Source organism: Haliotis rufescens, unplaced genomic scaffold (genome assembly GCF_023055435.1).
Source record: "Haliotis rufescens isolate VD_foot unplaced genomic scaffold, xgHalRufe1.0.p SCAF_6, whole genome shotgun sequence".
Classification (NCBI taxonomy): domain Eukaryota; kingdom Metazoa; phylum Mollusca; class Gastropoda; order Lepetellida; family Haliotidae; genus Haliotis; species Haliotis rufescens.
The window spans coordinates 21,178,916-21,191,496 of NW_025964334.1; the positions used below are offsets into that span (position 1 = coordinate 21,178,916).

Genomic DNA, 12,581 nt, shown 5'->3' on the forward strand with positions numbered 1-12,581 from the left:
TGAGATGTCCTCTGACACGAGAGAGATCTTTCAGATTTACGCTTTGATAATGTGAATCTCTTGCGATTGAACAGTGTACACACAGGCAAGCATTATACGCTTGACAGTGAACCATTCATCACAAGGGATACACTTAAGAGGTTCGTCCTCATCTGTCTTAAGTAGATATTCGTAGGTAAACCGACTGTGGCCAATACGACATCGTCATGGCTTGACTGACAACAAAAGTAGATATGACAGATGGTTGGTTTTAATTCGTGATGTTTATTGCTTCCCTCCTCTTTTACATGAGACCCTGAGTATAAGAGGGTCAGTAAGTTAAATACAGCCATATTGTGACTAGAATATCAATATGATAATAACATTCCGACGAAGGCCAATTAACCGTTAACATATCGCAGAATTACATTTCGCACAACCCTATTTAAGCCAATAACTACAATAGTGCAGGGCAACCGTGTTGAAAGCAACACACAGCCTCGGGATTCCGAGAATTTCCTTTTTGAATCAAGGGAAGCTAGGCTGGCAACATTAATTCGTGTATCTATTCTTCTTACCCTCTGATACGTTCACAACCCGGATTAGAATTTATCTTCAGCAACCCATGCCAGGCCGCCATCATACAGCTGGGACATTGCTGTCTGTGGAGTTAAACACCAAACTCATCGGAAACACCCTGCCCATCATCGTACGTACAAAGATAGATGCTGAGCGTGGTCCACGCTCGATTATTTACACACAACCGTGATAGAGCAGAAATATTGACGAATGCAGATTTGAAAACCAAACATTCAGAATCATTAAATAACCAAAACTATATTTTGTAGGTTTATTCTGTAAGAAATACACCAATACAGATACCACATTGTAAGTTCAGAGGGTCAACTGTTGATTCTCGTCTAACATTAAAATCCTGTAGGCTTCTTTAGTGATGATTCTGAGCAAGTGCAATTCTATGATACCTGTAGAAAAATGAAGCGTGTGACATGTCTCAAGCGTGGAACTCCTGAGTCCTTGTGCACCCTAAGGATATAACTGAGAGTCTCATGCACAAGTAAGTGTCTGTTAACATTGTTCCATGAATAGTTGAACGAAATAGTCGTATAATGCACAAAATTGCGTCTCTTATTATCTCTACAAACAGAGCAAATACCAGTTTCTGACAATAGGTGGGTTCAGGTGGATTGGGTTTAACGTCGCGTCCAAGATTAGTGCACTTATATGGCGACGTGTGGCTGCTTTTCTAGTCCAGACTGATGCCGATTTTATAGTGCTAGCCCACTGAGATACAATACCGCAGTTTAACATGAATACCCCACAGAGACACAGTATACCGACAGTCCTTGTTTAAGCCCCTTAATGCCGAGCGCCAGACAGGGTAACAACAAGTACGTCTTTTGGTATGACGCGGCCGGGGATCGAATTCCGGACCTTCCGGATCCGCTCTCCGGGCGGACGCTGTACCACTAGACCACGGAGGCGGTCTGTTTCTGACACGAACTTATGAAGCACAACTGAGCATATTATGGTATAAGATGTGACTAAAACATCTCAACAATCAATAACAGTATATGCAGGAACGTGTTTCACCAAGTAGTGAAATTACTTATCATTTTAATTAACTTTTTTCGTGATTGACAATGACGAAGGTGGCATATTTACATATGGTATTGTTGCAGAGTTGTTGAGATATACAGTGTAATTTATTGTGAACCCTGAATAAACAGTCAACTGTCATATATAGACAACATGTCCACCCATACACTCATCGAATTGACTGTTGAGCTATATGAATGTTACTGACGCCGCAAGTCACATAGCCTCGGCAACCTTGACCTTCGTTCTAACAGACGTGAATGGCAAAACGTCGACATGTCCTCGTCAGATTTATACAGTCACCATTACTGAAAACTCACGCAATTGCAAGTTTTCGAAAATAATATATATGTCCTCTTTCATGTTGGTCATATAAATGGAGAACGTGTTCTTTATCAAAAAGGCCCCTAGCGATTGTTTAAAGTATAATTCATCGACTCCCTTTAACACTGATTATTTAGTGGGTTAGATTCAAAGAAACAGTGGGACTTTTGAGGGTCTTAACATTTCGTAAAATAAATTAGTCGGTTCGTTTATCCAAGCAAATGATGAATGGATATTGGAAGGCAAACCGCTTGAACTTTTGTTTTTCGATTTGTAACTGAAATTTTATAATCAACATTCCTTAAAATTAACTCTAGGTTATAAAATAGCTGTGTTGTAATATGCAGTGTTAATTCAATACTCTAGCTTTATTTATTCAGTCTGTAAATGGTTTAATCTGACGAGACGTTTTTTACATTATGAAGTTCAAAAAGAAATATAACACCGTAAAGTATATGTCCATTCAGAGTAGTGATTCAAGTTAGGCTTTGTGCTATATCGGTAATTAATGCATCTCCGATTTGTGTATATATTGACCATTAGAAACATTTTCGTATGGCTATACTAGTATTTACTCCTGGCATAAGTATCATAGAAACTGGATCCCGCCATCTTTTCGTCGTACACTCTGTAGTAGTCCTCATACATCTCGTCGTTGAACCAGTTCTTCCAGTCACCAACGATTCCTGGGAAACACAATGTCGGCTATGTTATTCATTATAATTATAGGTATTCGATAAGTAGTCTTTTGACACAAGGGTGATATATGAACACGAATACAGGCCACCTTTATCTAGCTTTATCAAGGCTGTCTGTAAGTAGTTAAATCTGACCAGACATTTTCTTAAATTATAAATTGAGTTAAAAAAGATGAAACACCAAGTAAGAGTCTATTCAGAGTAGTGATTTAAGTTAGGCTTCGTGCTATATCGGTAATTAATGCGTTTTCGATTATTGTGTAAATTGACCATTCGAACAGAAACATTTTTGTATGGACATACTAGTATTTACTCCTGGCATACGTATCATAGAATCTGGACCCCGCCATCTTTTCGTCGTACACTCTGTAGTAGTCCTCCAACATCTGGTCGTTGAACCAGTTCTTCCAGTCACCAACGGTTCCTGGGAAACACAATGTCGGTCATGGTATTCATTATAATTATAGGCATTCGATAAGTAGTCTTTTGACACAAGGGTGATATATGAACACGAATACAGGCCACCTTTATCAAGTCCTTGTATTGAAAACTTATCATGTGAAGCAATACCTTTAGCAAATGAGTGTTGATACGATCGTTTTCGTTGTTCACGTCAAGCAGGAGAACCTAGACCCGTGAAGATCCGGGTTGGGAATAGGTCTTCAGCAACCCATGACTATGCTTGTCGTAGGAGGCGACTAACGGGATCGGGTGATGCTCATGATATTAATCACTGGATTGTCTGGTCCAGACTCGATAATTTACAGACTGCCGTCATATAGCTGGAATATTGCTGAATGCGGCCTTGAACAGAAATCCAACCAACCAACCTTAATTTGGTTTAGGGGAGCAGTAACTGTTCACAAAATTACCTTTTCTGTACAGAAAGTTGTCACCATCCAGTTTTATTGCGAAGGCTTCCTTGTCGATTTTCATTCTCGAAAAGTTACACTTGTCTGCAATGGCTCGGCACAGATCGTCATCTCTGGTCAGCCCAAGGAAGTCGGACAGAGTTTGAACAGCACGTACAGGATCCTTAGAACAGATAGGATAAAACTATCAATCAATCTTTATCCGAGATGTTAAGCGGCCACAGACCAATAGTACATACAGACGGAGGTGTTGCACACAATTTAAACTATTAATTACAAATTTGGTTCTATATAACAGTGCGTGGTATATATACATGTCAAGGGTTTGCATTATTAATCTAAACTGTTTAACAACTGTCGGAATGTTACAATATTTGGATCTTATGTATACAGGAATATATTGTTTCTCACAGTGGAATGCAATGGACACACACATACAAAGTGGTATTCATCCTCTTTATCTTTGCTATTACACAGTTTACATAATTGTTCTGACCTTGGAGTTTTTGTATATCGCCCACTCTCAATGCATAAATCGTTGGATGAACATCACAATCTTGCCAATGAATTACGGTATTTCATTTCTATTCACATAAAACAGATACTGTTCAGTGTAGATATGAGTTTTCAACATTCTATAATATTAAAAAAAATCTTTGATGAGATCAACGAAAAGGATCACGATTGCAAATACATATGTTTTTTGCCTCTGTAGAATTGATAAATACACTATCAGATCGTACAGATAGTTTATACCAAACATTTTTAAAACTACATTTGAATAACAGTAATAGGATAAATCATACGTAGGTTCACAAATGTGGAAAAGTGTTTTATTCTTTCACAGGAGTTTTAGCAGAGATTTCTTGTGATTGTGGAAAGGGTTTTGTCATTTAAATACTCTGCAAAACAAAAGAAACGCAAAAGTGATTTTAGTTAAGAAATAAACGATGAGTTGGGAGTTGCTTCTTGTACAATAAAACACTGCAGGGAGAATAACCCTTGTGGGGCGCAACCATTTATTTCTTATATGAGATACCAACATTATGTACAGCCTCTTTAAAGATATTGATAAAATATACAAGCTTTAAAATTATTTACCTAAATTTTAATAATGATGACTCCCTAAATAGAATCCGACTCGGAAATGTCGGGAAAATCCATTTTACGAGCATGTGGGTTAAGTTTGGTATTTCCCGCATATCCTCACAATCTTCAGGTCTGTTATCTTTACCTTTTCACCCAATACCGACTGTCATATCTCTTCCGCTTTTGGATAAAATTGTTCGGCAACTGCGTTTATCCGCGTAGCCCAGTTGCATCTATGGGGAACAATTTACTTGACACTTCCCTCTCAAAAATAACGTTGTCCAATATATAACGTCATCATGACCTCATGATAGAACACTGTTTTATCGTGATATATACCACGCTTCGTTCTTCATTGTTCTTTGTGATTTATCGCGTTGCTATCTCATATATGTATATTATATATTTTCATATTCATAATCATCGGTTCGCTCACAATTGGCACAAATCATTGTCATTGACCAAGGTTCCATATGGCACACATGGAACAGTAGATTTTCACGGTAAGGATGATCTGTTCTTATTATCTTGTATGGCAAACAATTAGAGTCTAAACTAGCTGGAATCGTCGTCCCATGGAAGCAATCAAATGCCGAGCTGTAGACTGGTGAATGTTTACCCACTCTGCCTGCAATGTTTGTGCCAACTGTCGGAAGTTCTGTGGTTGTTGCTGACGTGCTTGCAGTTGTCGTTCCAGTGCATCTAAAAAATGTTCGATAAGGGTTAAATCAGGAGATCTCGATTCCTGAAAAAGACTATTGTCAGTCTTGCTGTGTGATGTCGGGCGTTGTCTTGTTGGAAAATGTTGTTCGCTTCTTGCATAATCGGAAGGACATGTGGCCAAAGAATCTTATCCATTTAACGTTGTGCCGTTAAATCCCATCGAAGTTGCTCCAAGGTTGTTCTACGAGTGTAGGATATGTTTGCCCACATCATCACACGATCACCACCAAATCTGTCCACTTCCTGTATACAGTTTCGTGCAAAACGTTACACGTGATGCCTGTAAACACGACGTCTCATTCCCGGTTGTGGCCATACTCTGTGATCTTGACACCATTGAAGTCGGAGCCGACGATGCAGATCCGTCAAATTGACAACTTGAACTGGTCATCTATCGCGAATACCTCAACATTCTTAAGCGTGTAAACGGTTTCTGGTTATCTTTTTGTTTCTTTGTTTGTTTGTGTGTTGTTTAACGCCGCACTCAGCAATATTCCAGCTGTATGACGGCGGTCTGTAAATAATCAAGTCTGGACCAGACAATCCAATGACAGACACCATGAGCAGCGATCCACGCAATTGGGATACGATGACATGCATAAACCAAGTCAGCGAGCCTGACCACCCGATCCCGTTTGTCGCCTCTTACGACAAGCATAGTCGCCTCTTATTGCAAGCATGGGTTGCTAAAGACCTATTCTACCCCGGATCTTCACGGGTATCCTCACTATTTAGACTGATATCCTACGCAATCTTGGTATTGCCGTAGTAACAGAGATGGCCGTGGTGGTTCTTTCACTTAAGTGACCTAACCGTATGAATCTGTCCAGTGCTCTTGTAGTGATTCGTGGACGACCGGGTCTGGGAAGGTCACATGTTGTTCCGTGTGTCAGGTAACGATTTCACAACCTTCTAATCCTGCTACGTGGAAAAACCAGGATACATCTGAAGATGATTCTCTTGTTGGCAGTCGGCCGATGGCGTTGTTGCGTTGGGCGTTCGTCAGTCATGACATTTTTCGATTTTACTTGCTGTGAGATTGTGATGGCATGCACAGTCATAAAACACAAGCGTTTTTTTATAGCCCAGCAAGTGATGTTGCACGTGCATGTTATTGTTGTGTGCTTTGCCGACAGACTCTCATCTTTTCACCAAATGTTTGCAGAACCTCATTTTTTCCACACAAATCAATCCAAATCCATGCAGAAATGACCAGTTCATTTTTGGTATGAAGTTTGCATGGATGTTGGCGACACTGTCAGATATTAACGATTTTACTACTTTTGCGTTTCTTTTTTGCAGAGTCTATTTTCGAATATTTTTCATTTCAAAAGGTGTTGGTCATAAATAATGGAATACATGTATACTAAAACAAGGAACAAAAGGAACGTGTATAAAATGTCACTCCTGATCTCATTCCCAAAAGCAATCTTAGCACAACTGCAACCGTAAGTCAATATTCAAGTATGGGAGTTACGACCATCGTGGCGCTAAGATCATTTGTGACATGAGGCCTTGTACCTTGATGGCTTCTTCGTAACTTTGCACGTGAACTGGGATTTCGGGATGGTGACTGAAATATTTCTCGGCGTCTCTCAAGTGTTCAAATATGCCATTGCTGTCAACTGAAACCAAATCCGAAGCCCTTCCTGAGTACAAGGTGTCCACACCAACTAAGCTAAATAGAGTGAGGGAAATGACTCGGCATACACATTGAACTATCAACCTGGGCCCCGTTCCAGAAAGCGATCTTAGGGCTAAGTTGATTGTAACTCACTAAGCATGCGATCTTAAATTTTTGTTACGATCAGCCGCCCGTTCCACAAAGCAATCTTAACTAAGAGAGTTGTAAGTTAAGATCAAAATGCTAAGTTGCCCCGGACCAACTTAGGATTGCTAAAATCGATTTTAAATATTGTACCATTACAACAAAGATGGCGACTTTTATTATGGTGTGCAAGGAAATGCGTCGTCTGCTAAACATGACCAAGGGAAAATTTCGTATCTTTATGGCTGAAGATTCCGATCTTTGTTAAGATCGGCTACTTAAGAACTTGTAAAGTTACAATCACTTTGTGGAACGGTTGTAAACTTTAGCTAAGACAATAATTTTAGAATCGCCGTAAGTCTCTAAGATTGATTGTAGTTATGATCGCTTTGTGGAACGGGGCCCTGGGATCAACTAATTTACAATTGGGGTTTACTTTGTTTCCTGTTTAACGCCGCACTCAGCAACAATCCAACTATATGACGGCGGTCTGTAAATAATCAAGTGTGGACAAGACAATCCAGAGATTGACATCATGAGTATCGATCTACGCAATTGGGATACATGCATCTGCAACATGCATCTGCCTGTCGGCGAGTCTGACCACCCAAACCCGTAAGTCGCCTCCAAAGACAAGCATGGGTTACTGAAGACCTATTGTAACTCGGGTCTTCACGGGTTTACTATACATTCATAATCTGCACTTGGCATAAGAAAATCTACCATAAATACTGGGTTTATTGGCATCACAATTTTTAACAATAATGCTTACATTCCATCAATACCATGGTATGCTTTAATGTGTGCTGTGTGATGCCGCTTTTATAAACACTCCTGTAATATCGCGACTGGGAATTATCCATCTGGAGAAATAATACTGGGCCTTCGACAATTGCTTTAACCACCAGGCTACCCCCCATCCCCTTTACATTAGCTATAGTATAAAGGGATAAGAATTTCAGACCTGTTCCATCCAAGAAGAGATAAAGATAATCCTCAAACGATCCCATATATCTTCCAAAGGACACGGGTTTGTTATAACAGAGTTTGTACAGAGAGACAGCAACATCCTTTGGGTCTCGCAAGGTGTAGATGACTTTGCACTTCAGTGCTGCCACATCATCTGGAGAGTCGGAGAGCTTCATGTGAGAGTTGACGATGCGTGGTGATGGCAGCTGGGCTAATTCGTCATGAGGAGTTAATTCCATGAGATCCTTGGCTCTTTGGATGGTTTCAGCTTTACCATTAAGAAGCATGCTTGTCATTTCGAATGTCCAGTTTGTCCCTTCACAAAGGAAGAATAACATGTCGAATCCTAAACGAAGTTACTTCTATAATACTTCTATAAAGTTGCATCAGCATCACGAAGGGAACATGGGGTTGTATGCTTCCCGCGTTAGGTTTTATACCATGAGCCGGAGGCGTCCTGTGTTCGGGGGACGCATAAAACCCCATGTACACCGAGTAATCCTGCTACAACGAATTTATCTTACCGACATGTTTTAATATGACATCGTAAAAGAATTCAAACAAATTCAAAATGGATAGAAAACAGCTGTTAGATAGAGATGAGGTTACGTGAATTCCACTGATACGGAAAAAAAGCGTACGACATCTTGCCATGAAGCGGGAATTAAGGAATTAATTCTGTCTTTCTGATATTCACGTGCAGCCTGATTTGCTCGTGGCAGGGTATGAAAAAATTATTACCCGGCTGAGATATATACTCCCCCTCCATGGTGTGTGTGTGAGTGTGTGCGTGTGTGTGTGTGTGTGGGGGGGGGGGGGGGGGGGGTCAGTCAGATTTCATCATTCTGGAAGTATACCTTTTAGACTCCTAATTCCTAAGCTAGCAGTACCACGTTTCCAATGGATGTTATACAAATGAAAATATTTATTTCGAAGCTCTTCTTTCACTAAGACTACCGTTGGACAATTTTTAATATAGATAGAGAATTGTAAAATCTAGTACACTAGGTGTTCAGATAATATTACCGAGCAAGGGGTACTTACGAGTATGTTCCAATTCTTTAAATTACATGGAAATGCTCATTTTACTTACAGCTGAGCTTTTCATTCCAGGTTACAACATCCTGGTCCTGGTCAAGTCATTTTAGAATTCTAGAAATTTATGGTACTTATTCAGAGGAATTTACTAAATATGACACATGCATTTTTTTACGGCAGACATTTACTCATTTGACACATTGATCACAAATATTGTGACTGACGTAATTCACTAAACGACTTGTACCACATTTTCCTGTGTCGTTTCAGGTTGATTGACTTGCCTTTGCACGTTTTTGTGGCGGGTGCCACAGATGAGCCAGAATAGCAAGTATCATCACTACTTGAAAGTGATCCATTAACACATGCTCGTACAATCGTACAATCGGCTTTTAGCAAGGGTTTTGTTCATGATTATTGAAGGAATTTTGTCACTTGTATTTATCATCCCAAACTGGCTCCCACAAACAAATGGCTCTGCTGCTGAAGCTGTTAGCAGTACTTTTTACACTGAAAACACTGCTAATTACTGTCTACAAATTGAAAAGTTGGAAGAATGATGTTGAATGATAAATGAGCAAGCAAGCCTCAGAATTTTCCCACTTTTATCAACTCGTGTTGATATATTTGATATCAAAAGACACTCGGATGAGATTCTCTATTTATTGTCAACATGATGCGCGATGCTATCCATTATTACAACCTCTACATGGATATTTCACCCTGCTTTACGCAATGGTATTTCACCCTGCTTTACTCAATGGTATTTCACCCTGCTTTACTCAATGGTATTTGACCCTACTTTACTTAATGGTATTTCACCCTGCTTTACTCAATGGTATTTCACCCTGCTTTACTCAATGGTATTTCACCCTGCTTTACTCAATGGCGCTCGGACATAATGGATCGGACGGTCATACTCGGTGACTTGCTTGTCTGACGGCATTGTAAGACGTGGACCATGATACTGGTGACCAGAGTTTCTGATCACTAGAAAAACGATCAAATTATAAAAGGCTTAGGTAAATTTCTCTCCCAAGCCATGAACATCGAACGGAAACACAGTGTTGAACGGTGAATCATTATTAAATCTACACAGCATGCAAATATATATATACAGTATATTTCCATTGTATTATGGGCTGTTGGCCTGAAGTACCGAATAAATTTGTCTGTCTGTCTGTCTGTCTGTCTGTCTGTCTGTCTGTCTGGTGGGTGCTAACGGTACAGCAAGACTCGCTTTCCCTTTCCGCGAACACCTGGTGTAATCACTCATTGATGTAACTTTCATCACTTTTTCGCTTTTTACTCCAAGTGGAATCTGTTTCTGTGCATAATCGTCTTTAACGTTTTCAATTTACCTGTACGAGGATATCCAGAGAAGTATATGTCATCTAGCCTCATGTTGAATCCTCTGATTTGTTGAAGTTGATCGACTTTAAACATAGGTGTGTAATGTACCCCTTGGAAAAGTTGAAAGTTCAAACTGTGGCCACTTCGATCTGTTACTGTAACGGTGTGCTGTCCTCTGAAATCCATGTCTAGCGTCGTCCCAGATACCTAGGAAACAGATGCTAGTTTATATATTTCATTTATCATCCAAAACTGGCTCTCACAGGAGATATCGCTTGGGTGAGATCAAGCGATATTTACACTGTAGATGAAATTGCATCACAATGCTTTGCAGACCATTGTGACGTCATTGTTATCATGACGTCACAATCAAATGACATCACTAATGGCTCTGCTACTGAAGCTGTTTGCAGTACTCTTTACACTTAAAACACTGCGTATTACTGTCTACAAACTGAAAAATTTGGAAGAATGATGTTGGATGATAAATAAAATCTCAGCCTCGTGTCTTTTGATATCAAATATATATCAACACTCGTTAATAAAAGTCGAAAAAGACCTCGGCAAGCCTCGGAGTTTTCCCACTTTTATCAACTCGTGTTGATATATTTGATATCAAAAGACACTCGGGTGAGATTCTCTATGTAACTGTAAAATATCGATATCAGTAATCCCCAAACACTTTTTTTACTCATACAGTATTTAAAAAGTAGATGGGAAAATGAAATCAGTATACATTCAATTTGTTTATCATTAGGATCTCATCAACGTCTACTTTGATCAAAATCTCCATCTCGTTCACATTTCAGTAAACTGTTCCCGGAAAGCCTCTAAAAGCCACTGAGTTTGGAGATACGTTAGCCTCCACATGTTTTTCGGCTGACAGTAGGTTCTAAACTCATAGCTCATGCATTTATTAAAATCATAATGGAAATGTGCAATCATAGCAATAATTATTGTTTTGAAAGCCTCTTGTTTTAGATGATTGTGAATCTCATAAAACATGAACTTCGAAGCAAAGTATTATTTTATCGAGCATGAAGGCATCACCACAATACTAAGAGCAACGGTAATACGAATACGGTCAATTACCCTGCCTCTACGCTATACAGATAACATTCCTGACTGTATCTGGGTCATGAGCCAGCTAAACGTCAACTTCTTCAGCAAAATTATAATTTAAAAATAAATATAACGAAATGCTTTACGCTGTGTTAACTTACACTGAAGGTCCCCTGTTGAGTGTTCGCTTCATCCATGTTGATGTGGTTTCTGTGAGACACGGAAGGTTCACACTGGCTTGACACTATCGTGACACTCTTACAATATGGCGAAGGGTCGCAGGTCATGAAAGCTAGATTTGAAGTTACCGTATACTTTCTGATCCATTGATAATTCTCAAGTTTTTCAATACATAAGGTACAGCCGTGTGAAATTCAACATGAGGAAACACGTGTCCTGAATATTTTGTTGCTGCTTTTAGTTGGGAGTGAGCTAATATGGTTTCTTATTAGTACTACTAGTCTTGACAACACGATAACAATATGACCAAAGGTCTCAGGTCATGAAAGCTGGATTTTAAGTTACCGTATACTTTCTGATAATTCTCAAATATTTCAATACATGAGGTACAGCCGTGTGAAATTCAACACGAGAAACCACGTGTACTGAATATTTTGTTGCTGCTTTTAGTTGGGAGTGAGCTAATATGGTTTCTTATTAGTACTACTTAAGAAATAACATGGCAGGGAACACCAGATAAGGTGTACCCATGTGGGGAATCGAACCCGGGCCTGTCCCACCGGGCCTACCCCTCCAGTCACGATTTCCATCTTACTCACATTAGAAAAAAGATCTGGGTTAAATAGGGCTTCAGCAACTCATGCTTGTCAAAAGAGGCGACGAATGGGATCGGGTGGTCAGACTCGCTGATTTGTTTAATGCATGTCATCGTACCCCAATTGCGTGGTTCGATGCGCTTGATATGAATCACTGGACTGTCAGATCCAGAGTCGATTAATTACAGGCCCCCGCCCCGTCATGTAGCTGGAATATTGCTGTCTAGGGCGTTAAACAACAAACAAACTCATCGGAAATATCCTAATATATCCTTGGTAAAAGTGACATGTTGACATTGGACGTCACAAGGTT

At 39.7% G+C, this 12,581-nt stretch overlaps 1 protein-coding gene across 1 annotated transcript; it reads right to left on the bottom strand.

Moving 5' to 3' along the window:
* Positions 1-1,369: 1,369 nt before the first annotated feature.
* LOC124150764 (sulfotransferase 2A1-like) lies at positions 1,370-12,090 on the bottom strand. Its single transcript, XM_048386230.1, has 7 exons — positions 11,654-12,090; positions 10,439-10,637; positions 8,035-8,355; positions 6,824-6,927; positions 3,491-3,653; positions 2,922-3,042; positions 1,370-2,606 (listed from the first exon to the last, which is right to left on the bottom strand). Coding segments are annotated over exons 1-7 (1,035 nt in total). The 5' UTR covers positions 11,780-12,090; the 3' UTR covers positions 1,370-2,605.
* Positions 12,091-12,581: the final 491 nt, after the last annotated feature.

Excerpts from the sequence above, each read along its gene's own strand:
- LOC124150764 (XM_048386230.1), bottom strand. The coding sequence starts at position 11,779 with ATGACCTGCGACCCTTCGCCATATTGTAAGAGTGTCACGATAGTGTCA. Across the intron at positions 6,928-8,034 it reads TCTCTTCTTGGATGGAACAG|TTGACAGCAATGGCATATTT; the intron begins GTCTGAAATTCT and ends ATTTGGTTTCAG. Across the intron at positions 3,654-6,823 it reads GTTACGAAGAAGCCATCAAG|GATCCTGTACGTGCTGTTCA; the intron begins GTACAAGGCCTC and ends ATCTGTTCTAAG.